At 44.3% G+C, this 23,420-nt stretch overlaps 1 protein-coding gene across 1 annotated transcript; it reads left to right on the forward strand.

Moving 5' to 3' along the window:
• The first annotated feature begins 819 nt into the window (after window positions 1-819).
• Window positions 820-9,063, forward strand: LOC119372264 (uncharacterized). The gene is made up of 3 exons (XM_037642742.2): window positions 820-1,130; window positions 2,030-2,707; window positions 7,587-9,063. Exons 1-3 carry the CDS (start codon window positions 915-917, stop codon window positions 7,914-7,916), a joined length of 1,224 nt encoding a protein of 407 aa, XP_037498670.2. The 5' UTR covers window positions 820-914; the 3' UTR covers window positions 7,917-9,063.
• Window positions 9,064-23,420: the final 14,357 nt, after the last annotated feature.

Below are 23,420 nucleotides of genomic sequence, written 5' to 3' on the forward strand. Positions count from 1 at the left end.
ATCAGAATAAATTAAACATAAATTAGATAAAGTGGTGCATTGGTGCAAGACTCCTCTGTGAATTATAACAAATGCAGTAGCTGGGGCTAGTTGGAATGGATTCATGATGGCACAGTGCTCTTTTCTACTCTGTCCCATTTTTTCCTATGTTACAACAAATGCACTGTAATGACCATAAGGAGCAAAAAAAGCCCTCTTTTATATACCTACACAGTTTATGCTAAATCACTAAATTGTGTCAATGAGCTCGAATGCCTTGGTTTCTTTATGGCTAATGACAATGAGAAAATCATATCCCCGCCATTTCCATTAACGCTATGTCTAAAGTTTGTTGTTATTGATAAAAGTCTTTCAACAGTGCATCTAGCATCTGTAAAACTGTCGCTTTCAAGCTCTAGCACTACTAATCTTAAAATGCGCAAATGTTATTTGGGATCTATTTACAAAGATTAACATGCATAAGCTGGAAGGAGTTCGAAATAAGGCTGTATGATTTATTAATAGTTCTGGTCTCTCATACTCCTGTGCTTGGTCATGATGACTTGAAGCGTATAACAGTAACACATAAAATCTGTCGCCCTAAGTTCATAATTCAAGGAAAAGTGCAAAAAAACAACAGGACAACAGAAGATACAAATGGCACTTCTATGTCCTGTTGTTTTTGCATTGTTCCTTAGATTATCTACAACCATCAAGGCGAACTACCTGCACCTAAGTTCAATGTTTAAAAATGATAAGGTCAAGTTAAGAAGGATTAGCAGTATTGTAAATAATTACATAACATTAACATCCCGTTCTTCACATTATTTCTTGCAGGCTTTGATTTCCAGCTTGTGACATTGCTGTGTGTCGACGAGTATGGCACCGGTTTTCCAGTGGCCTTCTGCATAACAAGCAGAGTTGAGAGAAGAGCGATGGAGATCTTTTTCAAAGCCATCCGCGAAAAAACTGGCCAAATTCACGCAAAAGCATTTATGACAGATGATGCCCCTGCTTTCTATAATGCATGGAGAGCCATCATGGGGGATGCACAGCGACAGCTTCTTTGTGCCTGGCATGTAGATAAAAATTGGAGAGAAAACATCAGGAAGCATATTCATGACCAGGAACTCCAAGTATTCGTGTACAAGGTGAGTGACATCACAGCAAATATTGCACAGCATGCAAAGCCTGTATTAGGAATCTCAAACTAACCTGACCTACAACCAGCAACTAGTAGACTGGGAACAGTTAGGGATACAATACAATAGAGAGTACGTTAGTAACCTGCAATTAGCTTAAAACATTGAAATGATGAGTGAATCAGGGGGCGAATTGCCGACAAGGAAAGGAGAACGGTCCGTCTGAAAATAAATATGAAGAAGACTAAAGTAATGTGCAACATTATCGGGAGAGAACAGTACTTTGCAATAGGTAGCAAGGTACTGGAAGTGGCAATGCTTAGGACAGGTCGAGACCTGTCCTATCTACTCCTCTATCAGCATTATATCTGCTTATTTTTATACTAAAATCGACTTGCGCAGACCTCCACGCGCTAGTGTTCATGTGCCACCTCAATGTTTGTTTAACAGAGGAGTGAAAGAAAGGAAGAAAGAGAAAGCTAAAAAGAAGGAGAAAAAGACAGAAAGAGCAAGCGAATCAACAGAGAAAGAAAAGAAAGAGAAAAAAGTTGGAAAGAGAAATAGACACAAATAAACAGAGACAAAGAGACATAAGAAAAACAGAGAAGAGAGGGAAAGAAAGAGAAAACTAAAGATGAAACAAATAATGCCACCCAGCTCCGCACTTCCTTCAGGCTTGACACCTCTAGTGCGGTGTTTTTTATGTTTTTTTTTTTGTCTCAACATAATAGCCAAGTGGGACTGTCTCGATGCTCAGATCCTTTGTATTGCAGAAATGGAAATTTAAAACAAAAGCAAATCCTAAACCTCAAGCTACCCTATCACACAGATATCTTTGTCAATTGCAAGCGGTGCCATAAGAATGAATTGTTTCCATATCGCTCTGTTTTCCACTGTCAATTTTGCAGGTACTGCGGACCATGATGGATGCATCCACACAGGAAGAGCTCACCGAAGTGATGAAAGAGTTCGATGAATTCTGCAGCGAACATGGCAGGGAAAACAATGGGTTGATGAAGTTCAACACTTATTTTAAGAACAACTACTCAAACCGAGCAACCCTGTGGGCTGCATGCCACAGAATCGAATATGGGATAAACACTAACATGAGGCTGGAGGCGCTCCACAGAGTGATTAAATACTGCTATTTAAATGGAAAACAAAACAAAAGGATCGACAAACTGATCTCCATTCTTCTGAAATTGGTACGTGACAAGATTTTTGATCGGCTAATAAAACTGACGAAGAATAGTGAGACCGCATTTGAACGCGAGACAAAAACAAGGCATTGCACTGGTGCAGAAATTGATGGCTCAGCAATTCAGGCAGCTGCAAAGGACCAATGGCTCGTGAAGTCACAGTCGGCGGACCTCTTCTACACTGTGACCTGTGATGACAACAAAAGCTGCGACGAAACGTGCCAACTAGTGTGCAAGGACTGTAGAACCTGCATTCACTGTTGGTCTTGCACCTGCAAGGACAATGTGCTCAGAAGACACATGTGCAAGCACATTCATGCTGTGAGCCTGATCAAGCTTCATGCCGTTGACAAAGTTGAGCCTTCAACACAGCAGCAATGCGAGCAGGTATGCACACACTTTACCATCTAACTAACTTTGACAAAAAAAAAAAGAACGCCAGGAATGCGCGGGACGCACAGCACAGTCTCGGCGAAAGCTAGAAGAGCGGCCTTTCTAGAACCTTTCTGAAAACTCTTAAAATAGAGCTTAAAAGGGGGCTTGCAACACCGCTGACAGTTTTTCCCACATTTCTAATGATCAGTGTCATGCTTCGTTCATGTACTACTCTTGCTAACTTTTACGAATGATCACAACTGACTGAATGTACTTGGATATCACAATTAAGCAGATGCTAGAAGTGTCCAAAACTTACGTCAATACAGCAGTCGACATCTGCAATGCCTCTACAGCTACCTTACCCCCCCCCCCCCCCAAAAAAAGCGATAAAGTTATGCTAAAAAAAAGATGTCAGACAAGGAGGTACAATATCCCTAATGTTGTATACTGCATGCCTAAAGGAAGTATTTAAACAGCTAGAATGGGAACAAGCAGGAATCAAGGTTAACAGAGAACACCGCGATCATGCAGTTACCACCGCAACTAACAACAAGCACCACATCCCCCGCACTCCGAGTAAAAAGGACGAGACCAATAACAGAGCACCGAGCCCTTTGAATGCCATAACAATAACGATTGCACAAGAGGCTGCTCAGGAGCAAACACAGACAAGTAAAAAAAAACTTTTGCATAATGACAAACCTCGTGTGTGAATTCTACTTGGGTCGGAGCTCAGAGGTCATAGGCTTTTTGAAGAGCAGGCAGTACCTATACCATATTTTCAAGTTTTGTTTTGTTTTGATTATTTTAACGACACTATCTTTTTGCGTAAAAACAAAGGTTCCTTGAATTCGAAGGGGGACACCTTACCGCATGTGTGAAAACGAGGCAGCTTACGAACATGCTTAAGCAAAAAAAAAAAGCGAGAGAAGCCTTTCGTATGGACATTAAACCCGTGCAAGCAAAAAGTCAGAGGCAAAATAACAGCCTGCACCACTATCATTTTTAAGTGCGGAGCACTTGAGGAGGCCTATTCCATCATCGTCGCTTGGCGTAACGCAGGCAAAACCACATATAGACGAATTCCACCAGACATATGTCACGAAAATGCGGTGCCGCTGTCGTCGAGCATTTAGTTCCGCACGGTAGGCAAAAGTCGCCATGTCTACCACAGCTGCTGCCGTGTTTTGTTATGATTTTGCTATGTTCGCATGAGCTAAAGGTGTCACTTGGTCATCGAGCATGTGTTTCTTTCTGCGTGAGCAAGGTTCATCAAAGCAGCAGCGAACGAAAGGTTGACTTCGACTATGCTTTTCCCGATTATATGCACCTGACACAAGTGTATCGGGCAGGGCTGTTCTGGCTGCGGTACGGTTCACGAGATTTTCATGCCGGTGAGAATTCACAGAAAAGCAGTACTCAGTACTCGGGAAACTTGCAGAGTCTGTTTACGCTCTTTATGCATTTCACGGCCTCAACTTGAGCGTACGAATTGAGCCGCGGACCTGACAGTGACAGTTACGTAACCGCATTGTCCACAGCATGTAATTGAAGCATTATCGCAAGCGTATCACGGATGAAAGTGTCGCCGAGATCGCCCATGTCGTTTGCATGAATAACTTGTCCGGCACATTTGTTATATGCGAGGATTTACCACACCGATTCGTAGCTATGTATTCTTACACCGCGCATTTGCATATCGTATCCTAGAGCCTCTTGCTAAACTGGGTCAGTCATTCTTGCATTAGTTAACAAATTAAAACGTAGATGTGTGACATAGATTGCCGCAACGGCAATGACATTTCGCGACTGAGTCACATTCCTGCCATTAAGATGTCTCATGTTTTGATGAGGTTCTCAAAGCTAGAGCTACACGTCAACATGACTCATATGTTTATTTCAGAGTCCCTCTTACAGCCACTGCAACTTCCTCTGTTGCAGCCTCCCCTTGAAAACATGCAAAAGGCGTCCCGATGCGCAGTGCTTGATGGCAGCTTTTGCACCTGCTGTGCCAGTTGTCACATGATCATAAAGGGCAGTAGCGAGCTTCTAGCTGGGACGGCTGGGCGGAGCCAATGCGCCGCGACGTCGCTACAAGGAACCTAACTATATAGACGGCGCCTACCGCTGTTTACAAACATGGAGTAGGTCTATAGCATAGCCAGCTGTAGCATATTGAGCGCATGCTGGCGCCAAAGAGAAATGTTCTTTCTCTTGTTCTTCAAGCACCTTGATGATGATATTAACACAGACAAAACTACATATTGCGTACCCAACTCTAGCATATTAACATGTTCACTGCGTCATGGGTCACTGGTGCAGGGTTCGTACAGGTTTCCAAAGCGAAAATACAAGAATATTCAAGGACTTTCCAGGACCTGTCGCAGGTCTTTCAAGGACTCAAAGCGGCATGCAAAGTTGGAACTTTCTTCACTCTAAAATTTTCAGAAATGACTAATTTTATTGCACTTAAAATAAATCGATATCGCAGTTATAACAAAAACATCTAGTTTTAGTAACTTTTTAAAATCGCAACACACAATTGAAGCTCACAAAAGCGATTGACATTTTTCCAGTATAACCTTGAAGTTTCCCAAATATATTCAAAACGTCCAGTGCGGTGTTATTTCACTTATATAGAGATAAATAAATCTATATCTCAATAATGTTAATAATGACTAGCCTGGATCACTTTGCTTGTCATAAACAGTAAAAAAAGAAGTTAACAACACGCAATGAACTCTAACAACGGTTGAGATTACTCCACTATAAGCTCTGTAAAGTTCATAAAAAATGCCCCCACCTCCCCGAAGGGAATCGTGAGGAAATGCGAATGCATTTCTTGCGCCGAGAGTACACGGCGCAGTAATTTTAATGGCGTAAATTAATGACGAGACGAGGATTTGTACCGTAACCATTTATTTACATATTCATCAGCACCTGTTTGTGTTGTCATTGTACCTGACGGCCATAATCTCAGCCTTGTGGTCGCCGTTGGCGTTTCAAAGCGGCGTCTCGAGCACACATTTCGAGAGGCGCCCAGCCAGCGGACGGGAGAGTGGGGCGCAGGGAGGAGAGAGAGCGAACGGCGAGAGAAGGAGCGGCGAAGCACTGCACCCAATGCCACCTAGAAGAGCGGTGCGGAGCCGGCGCGCGCCCGCGCAAACCGCGGTGAGGAGGCGGAGCGCGCGCAGTCACGTGGGGTGTGACGTCGCTGCGCCGTTGCTACAGACGCTCCTCTCCTTTCCTCGCGCCGTTGCTATGGGACGGCGGATTCAGGGTCGCTTATAAAGTGCATTCGCACTTAAAACATATTCAAAACATTCAGCGTAATGTTATTTCAGTTACACAAAGATAGATAAATGTATATGAGCTATGCACTCGACATCATCTGCGAGCAAGGAGCGCTAGCGACAGGGTCGCCATTTTGCAGGTCCGCGCACTCGCCGCACGCATGAAAAAACATGCAGTACTTGCTTGAGCGTTTTTTGTTTAAATCTAGTTCAGAAGGGAAATGTGGAAAGCTATCAGGAGTGCTGAAGCGTTCTGCAAGAGCGGGTGGAAATCTATGGGAGCACAGATTTCACCTTCGCCACAGGCCTGTCTGGCTGTTTCAGGCCCGGCAGCGGCGACATCGCGAGAAGAAAGCATGACTGATGCCAAGTTTTAAGTTTAGTCAGTTCATTTAGCGCTCCTCTTCAGCATGTGCTGGACCTTATTTCTTTGTAACGCGCTCATGCTGCTTAAACTGAGCGTTTGAGCAGTTACCTTGCATAGGTGCAGTACTGGCGTTCTGCGCTACTGAAAGGACATTTCGATGTCACCGCTGTGCCGTTTTCTCGCGGTAACGAAAGAGTTAAGGCAGATATTACAATCGCATTTTTTTCCAAGAAAAGCTAAATTTTATGTCAATAGAAACATTGTGTAGAACATTTATTATTGTACTATTCCTGGGTCATTCATCTTCAGAACGTATATTCAGAATTTTCTATCGTTTGAATGTTTTTGCATATATAGTGTTTCTATTGCGCCATTTAACAGCTGGCAACCAAAACACACATTTCAGATTTTTACACAGTCCACAATATTTTTGTTGCTGTAAAGCTTATATTTTTTGGAAAGAGCATTTCATTATGTATAATTTGGTATGCTGCAATGTGTGCTGGAGTACTTTTCAAACTGGCAAAAAACTTTCTTACCGAGACATATGAAAAATAACTATTTTCTCACGCTAATGAGAGTTAAAATGAAAAGCATACAATTAATGCATACTGCCTTTTCAAACACATGAGGCTGAAAGATGGAGGATAACATAGCAGCTAGAGAAAAATTTGAGGACCACACAGCGTGCAATGGAACAAAAAATTATAGGAGTAAAATTAACGGTTGGAGGACGGCAGAGAGGGTCAGGGAACAGACAAGGCTTGCAGATATCTTGCTTGGCGTCAAGCGAAAGAAATGGACCCGGGCTGGTCACGTAATATGTACAAGAGACAACTGGGGGTCAGTACGGGCAACAGAATGGGTACAAAGGGATGGGTAACGCATTCGGGGAAGGCAGAGTTAAATGGAGGGATGAAATTAAGGATTTCACAGGGATAAAATGGAATCAGCTCGCACAGGATAGGGTAAACTGGAGATCACTGGGAGAGGCCTTCGTCCTGCAGTGGATAAAACAGGCTGAGAATGATAACTGAAACAAACTAGAGATTTTGCAGCCAACTTGTCAATGGTAACACTTGAGTGGTGAAACATGCAACTGTCACAAATATCATAGAAAAGAAATGGTAGATATGCACATGCTCGATGCATGTTTAAGCCTTGCACCTAGCATACAAATTGCTGCAAACATTTTTTTTAATGCCATGTTTTTCTGTTTTTTTTAAAGGTTTCCATTGACCAGGCAGAGGAAGACAACCTGATGGCTGCTGCAACCAGCATACAGGCGGTAAGACCAAAGGAGACGCGCACTTCAGCACGCTGTGCCCTCCTACTAGATGCCATACGCACGCATCTACAACATTCACTTCCAGACACATTTTTGTCATGGTTAGAACCAACACTGCAAGAGGCACTTTCAAGGATAAGTGCCATCACAAACACACAATCAGCACCAACAGTGTCATCGAAAAGAAAAATTGAGCCACAGAGGAGATTTTTTTCAAAAAGAAGAAGCCCACTACCGAAGGGAAGGCAAGGATGGCAAAACCAACCCTGACAAAACAGATGGCAATGCACCATCTCCTCAGAGGAGAAGGCACATCAGAGGTGCCAACTGACATTGACAGAGAAGAGGACCACAACTACAGTAAACGCAGTGAAGATGTCGCCCGCACAGCCGATACCTAACTGCTTGGACTTGTCCACAGTAGGATTTGCAATCAGCAACCAGCCTTCCTGCAGAATTTTCGCACTCTGTACTTTTGCACCCTGCACTTTGTTTTCGCACTCTGTTGAAGTTGGCAGCGACTTCAGCGATTTAAAAATTAGTTTAGAAGAGGGACTAACGTTTCTGTATTTTCAAAAGAAAAGCGTTGACTCACAGTTGAAAAAATGCTAGGAGACTCATCAGCAAGCATATGGCTGGCAGTGTGAGCGACGCAGTAACAAACAACGTTAAAGGGGTACTGACACAAAATTTCGCAGCCGAGACAGCCTGCGGGTTCGATTCCCGTGAACATGTGTATATCATCTGCAAAATATCAACAGCGAATATAGCTTGGAAGGTATTTTAAATTAATTTTGAAGTTTGCGTGAGCGATCGACTCCGTCGCTCTACTGACACCATCAGAGGTGACCCTCGGTGACCCCCCTACTTCCCTCACGTAACGACGCTGCAACAAGTTAGGATGATGTCATAGCCGCCATTTTTTCTTTTGCCACGTTTGTTCCGGCAGTCTATACTTTTCGGCGGCTGGTCGCGAGTCCGTGGCCGCGGCGCACGCGTTGAAAGTTTTGTGTTTGGCGACACTGCTGTCCCGTTTGCTATTCGAAAGGACTTCTCGATGCGGACCGTGCGGAAGTGAGTCACAGTTCTGTGTGCTGACGTGATCGAGAGCTGCGCACGCTAGGTGGTGATAGTTGCACCCGGTGCCTTGTCGTTTTTCGAGCTCTCTCAAACCGAAACTGAAACTGGTCGGTAATGAGGAGCCTGTAATTAAATATCTGTCGCGCGCTGCAGCAAATGAGGTGCCGTGTTATGACTAACAGGCCCCCAGCAACACATTGCAGCAAAAAAACGCGAGGCCAAAGTTTTTGTGTCAGTACCCCTTTAGGCGGAGCGCCATAGAGGCGAAAAGATCTATTGGCAAGCAGCGACTTAAAAAAAAAAAAAAAAAAAACTGGCTCTGAGTAGCTACTGAAAAGGCAAAGGTCATTAAATCAGCAAGAATACATTTTACGATAACTCAAGGTGAAGCGTTTTGCTGTTTGAAGCCAGGTGAGGGTTGCCTTAGGAAGCATAGTTATAAATCGAGAATAAGTAAAGGTGAGAAATGCATATGCATGGGAAAGGTAAAGAAACGACGTAACATGTTTCAATTCAATATCGAGATATGCAGTAGGGTGCATGTTAGTGCAGTAGCCTCTTTTGGGGCCACTTTTCGTGTTTGATGAGGCCTCTAATGTTTTCGTGTTAATAACTGAAACTGACTGCCGTCGCAAAAATTTAAAGGCCCTTTCACGCAACGAACAAATGGGAGACGACAGAGAGGGAAAAAGCATTCATGATAATAAACAATGCTAGCAAAGAAATATGTGACATATTGTCTTTCGTCTTTGCCCTATGCTGGTGACATGTGAATTAAGACAGTTCCGATTTTATTCAAAAAAAGATTTTGGTTTTGGATCTCTTTAGGAATGTAACCCTCAGATATGTCACGCGGATGGTCTACATTTTTCACTGATCGACGACGAGCAAAATGTGGAAATTACCGTACGTCTGTTCAAGGGACACTAAAGGGAGATATTAAGTCGACGTTGATTCCTGAAATAGCGGTCCAGAAACCTTGTAGTGCTACTTTCGTGCCAAGGAAATGCTTATTTCGAAATAAAATCACATTTTAGTGGTCAGCACAGCTCTAGCGCGCTTCAAATCACCCACATCACCTGCCTGAAAACAGAACTCCTGACATGGCAGTTGCCTTACGCAACGTTGCCCGCCTTTACTGCGTGGCCACTGACACTAGCAGCAGCAGAGCGAAAGTAGCAGGAGCCACAGCAACAACAATGGCCATTAAACAATTTTCTGCTTGCTTGATGCAACTGGGCTCCGCTGGATGGCGCCACCTATCCAGCCTAACCAAGCGAAAACGCAACTTTTGAACCACTGACGCCTTTCCCCATAGTAACGCCAGGCGGTTCTTTTTTCTATGAATGAAACAGAAACGAACAAGGAGCATTTTATTACGCGTTGTAATGCATGGAAGCTTCTTTTTTTTTACTACAGCTGGTTCGATTACCAGTGATTAATTGTAGCCGGGAGCTGTGATGATATTGGGATCATTTCCTAGATGTCGCACTCATAGCGCATGTGGGGACATATATTTATCTTAATTTCTCGATTAGTAGAGCACTGCTGTTGATAATATTGACGTTTTAGACATTCCCAAACATTGACCTTTCACTCTGACGCAAATTGTTATTTGCCTTTAGTGTCCCTTTAAAGGGATCTTGAAACGGTTTTGACGATTTTATGCAAACGCATTGGGCTGGTAGACCAAGTCCTAAGGGTCATTTAAAGACTGATTTAAACTCTCTGTGTAAACTGCGTAATTTATTACAACGCTTTAAAGCTGCGAATCGCTGCAGATCACTGCGGCTCAGACAAACGCGTTTTTAACCGCGCATTAACAGTATGACATGCAGTGCGTGCATGACGTCATCTGACGTCACCGGGGCTGCTGATCTGATTGGCTGCAGTGTGCGCGTTTAGGAAAGATCGGCTGGTAGGGTGGTGGCACTTGTCGGAGCAGATATCAACCACTCTGTCTCTGTTGCCAGACGGTGTGCGTGCTGCTGGGCGCACTGGGCTATGGTCTCCGAGATCGCGTGCAACCTGTCGGCGTGCAGTCTCGGAGGTCATGACTGGGCGAAGCTTAAATCGTCGATTGCGCTCACGAAAGCTCTGCGATTACCAGCGATGCCAGCATGTCTCACGAGTTGAGGAGGCAAGGCAGGGGTGTGAAGGAGGGTATGATACAATTGGCCGCAGCCGCCTTGAAACATGGCGTGTCGCTTAATTTGTGGTGCCAATGGTTTGATGATGCTCTAGCCTAAACCCTGACAAAGCTTCAAATAACCATTTCAGGGTCCCTTTAAGAAATTCATGTTACCGCCCTACTACCCTATGCTGGCCGCAAAATTTCGAAAATACCCTACAAGTAGGGTAATTACCCTATCGTTGGACATACTGATCCACGTCCACTTTTATGCTGATGCCCATCCAGCATGATGGACTTTTGGATGGGCAAAACCAAAGGCCAAGTACCCCTGACAGACCAGGTTTGCAAAGTACTGCTGCAACCATCATCATCATCATTTTGTCTTTTCTGCTGTTAACATCAGCGACTGCCAATGCCACGTCTTTGTACGAATACATGCCAATGGCACTTAACATTGTAGCAAGAGACGACAGACGTGAGAAGACATGACAGCAGCCGACATGGCCGGGCCGGTCTCGCCACTTTATTTCTAGCAGAATGGCCGAAGCGTAGTGGCGGCGGCTGCAGCGTCCAAACCGCCAGGTGCATGAGCTCGTTCTGTCTGGCTCGCGCCTCGAGCTCAGCGTGAGCTGCGCAAAAGGCACGGCCCAGTGGCTAGGAAAATGATGATGATCATGAAGGGCGATGATGATGCTACAACACTAATACCGGTGTCACACGGGCGTTTGGAAGGCCATTGAACCGATGGTCTATTGACTCACCTGTCAAGCACAAGCTCAGCTGCCACATGGGCGGTTTTGCCCATGTGGCAGCTTGTGCGGAGCACCCCACACCTCTGTTGAAAGTTCGATGGCTATTGAGCGACAGAAGCGGAAACAGTGTGAACGTGCCAACATTGACAAGCGGTGGCGTGGCCACAGTTTCGCTCGCTGCTCAACAACTTAAAAACCAAACATGCTATCATAATTACGCATAAACAATTTATTGAAATGTTTTAACAAAAATAACAGATGCATGTGTACTTTTAAGTGTATTTATATTATTTCACTTACGATAACATGAAAATGAAAACAAAGATTTGCAGCACCACACAATTTTTGCGAGAAACACCTGAACCACTCGACAGCCATTGAAAACTGACGTGTAGCAGCGCAACAACTCTATTGAGTCGATGGAGCAGCGGCATTCAGACGGCCATCGACTCGATGGCTTTTCAAAAGGGGCCCGTGTGATGCAGGTATTAGATTTGTTATACCCACAGCTCTTTTGAAAGCATGTACACATAGGTTGCACGGACATCACATCCGGGAACGAGAGGACCGAAATCCGCCATGTTTAAGAACACCTGGAATAGTAGTCCGGAGCCTTGCAGCGATGAGATGTGTTTTTCAGACGTGCAACTGGCTTCACCATAACTACAGTGAAACCTCGGTGATACGAACACAGCTCATATGAATTTCGGGGTGATACGAATTTTTCTTTGGTCCCGGCCAAGGCCCATTGGCCTGCAATGTAATGAAGTGCGGTTATTGGGATCCAATTTTCACCCCGCGACGCTTGATACGAACGTACGCTACAGCCCAAGTACGAAGAGGTGCTGTCCGGGCTGTCGCGGAAGACGCGCCAAGCACGTGCGAGTGCAGGAACGCAAGTGCAGGCATGCGCACCGCACCGCCAAGTCGTCAAAATCACGGTGCAAGAAAAAAAAAAAAACTTTTCTTACGATCAGAATAAACCTTCAGAGACGCGTCACGGCCTCCGAGATTGTGCACGCGAATCCTTGAGGCTCTAATGTGTATCCGTGTGCCTTCGCGTTCGAGTTACAGAGGACAGTGGCACCGTGCTTTTTTTTTTTTTTTCTAACACGTTGACGCGGGCTGCTGTCGTTGTATGTGCCTTCCTCGTGAATCAGACATCCTGTGAACGGTGGGCGAGGACGGTCTTGGTGAAGGAGTCGGGCCTCACAATGTCAACACGCGCGACTGTTAAGGTCGCACTTGTGGCACGACCGTAAATCTCCCAAAAAACATCCCCAACACCTACGCGATAACAATGTAACGTAGGACAGTCGTTCTGAAATTTTGTTGCGTTGATCTATTGCGTCAAAATGCTTCTTCCGTTACTTTCGCTTTAGTACTCCGCTGTCATGCGAAACAAGCATACGAAAACTTGGAAGGGGCTAATGCTGTCGTGGGTAACAATGCACCTGGTTCATTAATTAAACACGCACGTACGGGCCGTATATTTACGAGTGTTGGTGTGATTACCGACATCTAAAAACTTAACTGACAATAATAATTCAGAGTTCTTCCTGACATTGCTGTGGCCCTGAAAAACAATAAATGAAAATGCACGCCAGCTTTCTTTTGTCGCGTGCTAATTTGTTGCATGCTAATTTTCCATGTTTTCTGGTGATATGAATGTTGGATGATACGAATATTTTTGGTGGTCCCGTGAGATTCGTATCACCGAGGTTTCACTGTATTTGCGCTATTTCCGGATGCAGAACAAGATGTGGAACTTCTGCTTCGAAAGGCAAGGCACAGCCACGCGTTGACATGTTTAGTTTGCCTGCGATTATAATAAATCAGTGCGCGCCGACAAGGGTGTCCGAAAAGCGCCGCAGCGCTCGGCTGCATTAACAGAAGAGACTTGAGAAAGGAGAAACACATTTGTGTCTGCAGTCTTCACTTAATCACAGGTAAAGGCATTTTCGAGATATGCCCAGGTTTAACACCTTTACTGATGTAATTATGTCACCTCTCCAGAATGCTGCCTAGATTCACAGCAACGTACACGCGAGCTTTCCCTCTTCAATTAACGTGTCTTGAATTAAGTTTGGCCTAACAGTGCAACATATATGAACGTTTTCACTTTCAAAGGAAAACTTGTGAATTTAATGAACGACGTACGCGAACCCTGACTGGGCATCGAGCCTACTGCTGGGCCGCGGCCGTTATGACTGTACCGCCGCCAGTCTTGGTACACCAAAAGGTAAATATTGTCACAACCCTCTGGTGTTTAAATTTACTAGAGCAACCTCAAGGTGCCTGCCCTTTGTGCTACTTGATGAAAGCAAATTTTTCTCTATCGTAATGCCACAATAATGTAAACGACACCAGGTCAAGCAGCTTTAACTTTTGTACTGAATTAAAACCTCTTGTGATTCAGAAACTTGACAATTGTGAAGTGTCATCCCTTCACATGCAATGAATGTGTGGTACAGTTTCTACGACTTCAGAAACATGTGCCAGAATTACTTTACAGTAACAAAATATAGCAGAGCGTTCAAAGAACTAAGGCCATCCTTTGGTCCTTGAGTGTCTTGCTACTTTATTCAGCCCCTTGTGTGTGGCAGTCAATCTACCGAGCACTTTAAAATATCATGCCAGTTCCACACTGTGAAAACTGTACAAACTGCGGAGCAGAGCTGAGGATTTACCTGCCTCTGTTGACGCTTGGCTTGTGTTTGTCTGAATCGAAGCTACGGGTTCGCCTGTCTTTGTTAGCGCTTGGCTTGCACCTGGGTCTTCTGAAGCTGAGGGTTACCTCGCATTCGCTGGTGTTTCGCCTCCACTTCTCTCATGTGTAGATCTGCATCTAACTTCCTGCGCTGCTGTTTCACTATCACTTCGCTGGCTTCGACAGATGAATTAGCCCTTCAGCAGCACTGGCGTTCATAGGCAAGCGCACGCTGGCGTTCCATACGTGCAGCCTGCTTGGCGTCCATGGTGGGAAAGGAAACCCTCATTTGTGATCCAGTGGCACCCTCTCTTGACCTATTTCGATATTGACTTTACATGTAGTGCCCTCTTTTGACCTATTTTGGTGTTTTCTTTACCTGTAGTGCCCCCTCTTGATCTATTTCGATATTGACTTGACTTGTAGTGCCCTCTTTTGAGCTATTTTGGCGTTTACCTGCAGTGCCCCCTCTTGACCTATTTCGATATATTTCGATATTGACTTGTAGTGCCCTCTTTTGAGCTATTTTGGTGTTTACCTGTAGTGCCCCCTCTTGACCGATTTCGATACTGACTTGACTTGTAGTGCCCTCTTTTGCTGTTGACTTGACGTGTAGTACCCTCTCTTGACCTATTTCGATATTGACTTCTAGTGCCCTCTTCTGACCTATTTTGGTGTTGACTTGACCTGTAGTGCCCTCACTTGACCTATTTTGATAATAGTGACTTGACTTGTAGTGCCTTCTTTTGAGCTATTTTGGTGTTGACTTGACCTGTAGTGCCCTCACTTGACCTATTTTGATAATAGTGACTTGACTTGTAGTGCCCTCTTTCGAGCTATTTTGGTGTTGACTTGACCTGTAGTGCCCCCACTTCATCTATTTCGATATTGACTTGACTTGTAGTGCCCTCTTTTGACCTATTTTGGTGTTAACTTTACCTGTAGTGCCTCCTCTTGACCTATTTCGATGTTGACTTGACTTGTAGTGCCCTCTTTTGAGCTATTTTGGTGTTTACTTTACCTGTAGTACCCCCTCTTGACCTATTTCGATATTGACTTGACTTGTAGCGCCCTCTTTTGACCTATTTTGGTGTTGACTTGTAGTGCCCTCTCTTGACCTATTTCGACATTGACTTGACTAGTAGTGCCCTCTTTTGACCTATTTTGGTACTTTGAGCATGATGCCACGCAACCACATGAGACGACAGCCCGGGCCCCTAAAGTGCGCTGCACTTAAATATATATGCTGACTTTCGACCTGCCCAACCACGAACTGATTATGAGGTATATCATAGTGCTCGACTTGAAATAAATTTTCACTACCTGGCATCCTTTAATGTGCACTTTAATGTCAGTACACAGGTGCTTCCGAGTTCTGCCCTAGCTGAAAAGCAGCCACCATAACCAGGAATTGAACACATCCTTGAGATCGGGTAGCACACGACCATATCTGCCAAGCAGTGTTGTACACGTTGCTCTAAAACAGGAACGGAAGTTCGTTCCTCGTTCCTTCCCAATCTTGGAACGAGTTCTCGTTACAAGTTCCTTTAATGCGAAAGGAACTCGTTCCAGTTACATTTCGAAAATTGGAACGTGTCGTTGCATTAACGTTACATTTGAATTTTTAATCAGAATATAGTGTCGGATAACCCTGAGGCGAAATAAAGTGAGCAATTTAAAGCTAACATTGAGCTACATATATTTTACGAATTTGACATCGCCAGCAGTAGGTTATACGTAGATAAAATGAATCTAAAGAAACGCTCCTAGACGAATTTTTTTAGGGACCTCCGGTCATACAACAGACATGTGTCTAACTGCAACGTTCATGCTCGTCCACTACAAGTGCTACACATGGGGCACTTTCTACGTCAGCCTTCAAATGCGCCGTCAGAATCCTGCGGTTCAGATAGTCAGATAGAAATTCCCACACAAAAGGGGCGTAGCCGGGGGGGGGGGGGGGTTCAAACCCCCCCCCCCCCGAAATTTTTCAGTTTTGCTTGCGTATATATACACGCGTACATACAAACGGACGCACGAACATACATAAAATATGGTTGAACCCCCCCACCCCGAAAAAAATTTCTGGCTACGCCCCTGCCACACATGCACCAACATAAATAAGCTTCTTGCACAGGAAACCACATCGGAAAGAACAATGCATGCTCGTTTAATGAGTGCTGATTCAATATTGCAGTGCGAGTAAAAAATAATGTCCAGGACACATATTCGCAACTTAGTAAAGTCCCTTGTTCGCACTCAGCAAGAATTGCATCTCGACGTTGGTATCCGACTGAGGAACCTGTTTTCTCGTCAGCACTTCGTTGGCAATGTTGAACAACCGTTCCATCAAGTGCGTGAAGGTACTGCCGTGTTGTACACAAATAGTGACAAGTCAACCGTGGTCATAGGGGCAAGGACAGGCTCAGCGGGCGCAACGAGAATGTAGCGCTGGATGTACGCGTATCGTTTATTGCTTGACTGACGTTATCGGTGCGGCAGCTGTCGAACTGAACTATAATTAAACTTATAGACCGATAGACGCGCAGATAACTCGCATGTTCAAGGGATGCCTGCCCAAACGAAACCATCGAAGGCACCAGACGGTCGCCACTACAGCACCCGCGTCCTCTGCGCTTCGGTCCTCGTCCCCGCTATCCACGCAACCGGGTGTCAAGAGACAGATTTGTCGATAGCTGCTGGCGGCATGCACGAGATATAAAGGGATGATAGAGCCAGCCGCTAAAGACCACGCGACGAGTGAAACGTTCCCAGGAACTGGGCCGAAGCTTCCCAGTCTGCAGCTCACTCATTTTCTGCGGTTCCTGGCGTTGTGATTGGCTCCGCTGTCCCATGCGCGTCAAACACCGGATTAGCGAAGATGATTCGCGCCGTTCGAAAACTCCGCGGAACCACACGTAGGCGCCTCGACTGCGGTAAGTCGGCTCCCCCACTTTTCCCTTTGCCGACAAGGTCACGGGGACGCGCAGCAGAACGAACCGAATAGGCAGCCCCCACCCCCCCCCCGCCTCCACACACACAAAAGCTACTTTCGAGTTGGCCGAAGAAAAAAAGTTACCGAGGTAAAAAAATTGCGTGGCCTTTCCTGGCGGCAGCATACAATGCGGTTCAGTGATTCTCGAGTCGAATGTCAAGTAAAAGTTCTCTAAGGTGTGTCTACACTCCAGAACGGCCCGTGATTGCTGTCAGACTGGCTCAGACAAAAGCAAAAAAAAAAATCAGCTGTTCCTCCTGCGCGTGGTCGGTTTTGAACACCGTGGTCTTGACATTGCGCGCTTCCCTGCACCCCCGGCGGGCATAGTCAAGTGAGAGGCGAGCTTTCGATTCCTGCGCCTCACACGGTCGTCCAACCGACCTGTTTCGCATGATGTGCTGCACGCGTGCGCCTGTTCAATTGCCGAGGAACGTTTACAGAAGGAACGCCGTTCGCTCTGCCGTTACTGCGTAAACGTAACGAGTTACCGTTACAGTTCCACCGATCCTCAATGGAACGGTGGCGTTCCTCCGTTCCTACAAAAAGGAACTAGTTCCTGGAACGTCGTTCCTTGGAACGCCGTTCCGTACAACACTGCTGCCAAGCCCCTGCGATACTACAACATTCTGCTGTAGCTCCGGGATCAGGACCCCCAGCATCACAACTATGCATAGAGAGAAGTGAACATGGGTATTCATATTATTTGCGAAGAGATGCAGACGAAAGCCTATATACAAGTGTATTTTCAGGGGAGTACCCGAGCACTACACTCTAAGGCAGTGGCACAAAACAGTCTCCAAATTGTCATGATCTTCGAAGTATTTGTCTCTTCTCCATAGATGATAGCTATTCTGTAGCAATATAATGCGCACTTTCTAAAAAAAATTTGCGAGTGTTCCCAACAGTATGAATGATACCACGTACAGGTGCATCTTGTCTCCTGCAGTGGGGTACATCGACAGAGCACTCTGGTGGTGTCTAAGTCAAGATTAATTATATCTTATCTGAATTTTTAATTTACACTCCGAGGTATCACTCAAAATATTTTACGCAGAAAACAAACTAAGCTTGACATTCGTTGCCCTAAGCCACTATGTAATTTAGATAGAAGTGTCCATCAAGTTGACATTTCCAAACAGCACGGATTTTACAGGTTTTTGCAAAGTCACTTTTAAAGATCGCTGAGCTACACGGGACTTTGTTTTCATCTTGACATGGACTGACAATGACATTTGGTGCTGTCATTCTCAAGTAAGAATGCTAGAGAATAAATATGTCTCTTTAGAGGCGCTTGAATGTCAAAAGTGTGTCTGCAGATTTAACTGAAATAGTAAATAGTGGCTCGAATTCAATAAAAAAGAAATGTATACAGGAGAGGTTAACAATAATAAAAAAAAAAGAAAACCATCAGGAAAAATATTTAAAAACTGCTGTAACCTGAACTAACCTGAACAATACCTTAATTGTCAGCTAATTTGTTAAAGTATGGAGGCTAACCTATTATGACTTCTTTAAAACACATTATGCCAGTTAAGGGAGGATGCGGGGATCGTTTGTAATTTTTAGTTTCTTGGCTTAGGTTGATGAGATTTTGCACATACACTAAAAATTATCTTAAAAAGACAAATTAAAATTTTTATAAAGATGTCTTTACTAGTGTTTATTTTATAAAAATTCACAAGTTGCTTGCTCGTGGAAAGCCCGGCACAGTGATGAAACATTCTAGGAGGCTGGAACTACTTTGTATCTTTGGTAACATACCGTTTGTACATAAAGACAGTTTTAGATATTTTTTTACAGCCTAATAATTTTCCGCTGAACATCGTCTTCTACCAAAGTTTCAGCCGCTGCACATCGTTCAGTTTCAGAGCCAAGCTGAAGAAAGCTAAAATATCTCGATATCACGTGCAGCTGACCACGGAACAATATCGTTCGCCGCAATGCAGACGCTTGCACAGCTAGCTGCTTCTTACGTCACGGCTCGCGAGTGTACCAGTGTTGCTTGAGTCTTGGGCCACTGGCGTGTTTATAAAAATATTAGATTATGAATTAAGTGCTTGACCAAATGCGCTAACATTTCACCAGCTTATTTGTGAATGCACAAGGTTAATCAACATAACACAGATTATGATAGAAAATTGGGTGTCATGGCCCCTTTAAGCATTGATCTTGGACCTCTCAGGCAGGGTATGAAAAAATCTTACAGACTACTGTTTTATATTACGAGGACTGTAGAGGGACAAAGAGTAGAATCATTACATAACTCAAAAATGTAAGATGAGATCCGACTTGAAACTGTCAGCAATCTGAATAGTGCACCAAGCATCTCAATTTGCTGGCTTGGCATGTGAGAAAGTCTTAGCTGTGTTCTGTTTAACCTGCTCAAGCATATGTCAAGATATGTATAATTAGAGTACATGGTTTCTGTGATAAAGGTACTATAAGGATTCCTAGCTGGCCTATAGTCAATCGGTTTATGTAATTATGGTGAAAGAGCGCCAGTGACAAGACAGGTGAAAAAGAAGAAAAAGACGGAATGAAGCACTGAGTATAAACAGTTGTTTTTATTGGAAATGGCACAGCATGTATAAGGCAGAGAACAAAAAGCAATACAAGCGGGACCCAACACTATGTGATGACTCAGCTGGCTAGCAAGGAAATCATTTAAATAATTGTGAGCAGTTTATATGCGACTATAAGCACGAAATAATAGCTGTGATACTCTGAACAGCAGTAAATGTAAGAAAAAAACAAACTACGAAAACTTAACAAGGTTGGTAAAAAAATGCCTTGTAAATCAACAAAAAAAGTTTTGTAAGTGTATGTGTCAACAACGCCAGAATCTGCAAAAAATAACCAAACAATAAAGAAACAAAAAAATGCATGCCAACGAGATATGTAGGATTAAAAATGAGGTTAGCGATACCTAATCTCCTTAATTGTCAAAAAGTGGAATGAATTGTGTGCTAACACAAGCTGCCCCCCTCTTGTGAATTCTGTGTGCTTTACAAGTTTCGTGCGCACTTTGGTCATGGTGCTTTGTAAGAAGCTGTACATCATCAAAAGTGCTTTGTACTGTTTGTTCCTTAACCTGTCTCATTATTCATATTCTATACAGTTTAAACTTAATATGATGAAATGATTATTTTGTTAAATCGGGAAGTTTGTAAAAATATCTGAAATTGTAACGAAGCGACAAAAACTACCAGGCCATTGTTCTTGCCAATAATCTACACCTATGCATGTGAAAAGTCCGTGAGGGCGGCCCGAGTGCAGCCCTGACATGGAGCCTTCCATTTCGCCTAGACATAGGGGACACCATGTCCAGGCGATGCAGGCCATAAAGGCAGTTACGTGAAGCAATCATGTGTGAACGATATGCCGAGACACGGAGAATGAATGAAGGGACCGTGGGAGCAGGCTGAGCAGAAAGTTGCAAGGAGATGTTTAGTGCGATGAAATCGTGAAACCAACCACCCCTGCTCGTAGCGCCATCCAGTACGTAAGAGTGCTACCGACTGCCGAGTCCAAACAGATGCACAACAATGCATCTTAATGCCACCGTACTCTTAATCACCAGCAGTTATCTTGCCTATGCTCTACATGTCTGGTCCACACCTATTTCTGCTTGATTTTGCCTAAGATGTCCCTGACCCACTCTGCTCTATTCTTGTTCCTTAATGTTATAAATATCATTTTCCTTCCCACGGCTTGCTGTGTCATCCTCAATTGAAGTTGAACCCTCTTCGTAAGCCTCCAGGCTTGAACATCGTCATGCTCCAAGTAGCTCCATCTGCATTTCGTGTGGGCTGTGCCAGACATTCCTGCAATGGAACCTGTTTCATTGGTTCTCAACAGGCAGCGCGGCACGTTCTTCGCGTTGCTGCACATGGGCTTATTCAGCTGCGGTTGCACGCCACCTCTGAACTGCAGGAGACGCTGACTTGCACTTAATGCAGCATTACTGACTTGACGTGATGAAATGTAACCGCTGCGTGCGCATCGAGAGCAATAGAGTATATACCAAGGGTGTGTAGCTTACAGTTGTGTTAACTTGTGTTCATAGCCAACAGCTTTCATTTAGGGAAAAATATGGGGCACTGGTGGAACAGGTCCAATTTCTTCACAACGTTGAGACAGTGGTGCCCAATGCAAAAGATGCGTCAGTCTGTTGAAAACAGCGCCTTGGAACAACAGTCAACGGAAAACATTTTTCAGTAAGTGAAATAGGAACAACAAATCACAATTCAACGCATGAAAGCGAGCTAGTTAACAAAGGGTTGGGAGCGTTGCGTGTGAAGTGTGTTGTTTCTTGGTGAAACATGGCGAAAGAAATCCACTCAAGGTAGTGTTATCACAACGTTCACTCTTTTAAAATGAGATAACAGTCAAGCCCATACATGAAAGGAAGAAAGAAGTAGTACTGTATAGTATTTGTAATTCCAAACGAGATATGGGTGAGATATGGGTTGTGTGCTTTAGCACACAGCAATAACTTTTTCTGCTACAATTGTGAGTTCCTTCATTACACAATTGTTTCAGAACAAAAGCTTATTAAAGCGAATACATCATGGAGCACTTATGAGACACTTGCTGCATGAGCCAGCCATGCTTTCAGACACGAACCTTGCTCACTTTTCTTGTATGGCACGCAATGCCTTTCAGATTTAATGCCTTGTTTGAGGGCATCTGCCAAAACAATGTTGCTTTGCTGGCATGAATATTTCAAATGAAGTGAGAAGCAATCAAGGCAGATTTAGGAGAAGTGCATTTAAAGGATATAAAGGAAATATTTTTATGACTGATGTCTAAATTCCTTAAGCTTTCCCTGAGTTTCTACACACTTTTCCAATACCCTAAGAATTCCCTCTTTTTTCCTGCGTTCATCTTATCACATGGTGTGTGAGTGGCTGATTACCACGAATATAGTGATGTGTACGCCATGCCCCTGCCGATGTTGAGGGGTAAAAAGCATTAGAAAATCAAGTGCAGCATTTGAACGCTACTCCTGCTATATGTCTAGAGCAGGGGTCTCAAACTCACCTCCGCTAGCAGGCCGCAGTCACGAAACTTAGTCTCCCAAAACAGTGATGCATGTTGGAGTTGGGGTGGTGGGGGGGGTAGTTTGAACAGAATGTCAGCTAACATTGCAATTGGAAAGAAGGCCTTTCCCATATCTCAAATATCGGTCATTTCTGAAGAGGATTTGACATCAGGTTTCGAGAAACATATTGATACTGATTTCCATATTGACTGAAATATGGATGCTGATTGTGAAATAGAGTTGAAACTCAATTTAACGAAGTGCTGACTGTGCTTGTATTATTTCGTTGAATTGGAAAGACCTTAAAAATCAAGAAAGGAACTTTTAAGTCTCTAGAAATCTAAAATTGTAACGTATAGCGACACCCAGAACCTACCGCAGCATTGTAATTGCCTCTAACCCACGCCTGTGCATGTTAAGAGTCTGAGAGGGTGGCCCGGACATGGAGCCTCCCATGTCCTGGCGATGTAGACCAGGTAGACAATCAGTAGACAATCACACAACCCATGACAAGCTGCCAACATATGAAGACAAGGAGAATGATAGCAGAGATTGTGTGAGCAGGCTGACAAGAACAAGATTTGGGAGGAGACGATCAGTGCCGTCTCTCGCATAAAGCATGGAACAATGAAGGCAACCACAGTAGTGTTCCTGTGGGAGCATTCACAGGGACAATAAAACACTGCCTACCCTAGCACCATCTGGTATGTAACAGCGCTAAAAGCTGTTGAGCCTGTTGTTTCGTGCAAGGGAGCGGCGTGCAGCCTTGCCAAAACAAAATAAAGCTTGGGCCGTGACTAGGACAGCTACACATTTTAACTCGACAGCGCCAGAGTGCACGTTTGAAGAAAAACCCACCTGTCTCTAAATGAGCAAGAAATCATCGCATTTTTACTCATTTATTTTGGGAAAGACTTCGTTAAATCGGGTTTGGAGCCAGGTTTGTTTCGCTAATTTGGGCTGATGACAACATTGAGCCCTATGGGTGCCTATCGAGGAATTGAAATTGCTTCGTTAGATCGGGAACTTCGTGAAATCGGGTTTCGTTAGATCGAGTCT

This window comes from Rhipicephalus sanguineus, chromosome 10, assembly GCF_013339695.2.
Source record: "Rhipicephalus sanguineus isolate Rsan-2018 chromosome 10, BIME_Rsan_1.4, whole genome shotgun sequence".
Classification (NCBI taxonomy): Eukaryota; Metazoa; Arthropoda; class Arachnida; order Ixodida; family Ixodidae; genus Rhipicephalus; species Rhipicephalus sanguineus.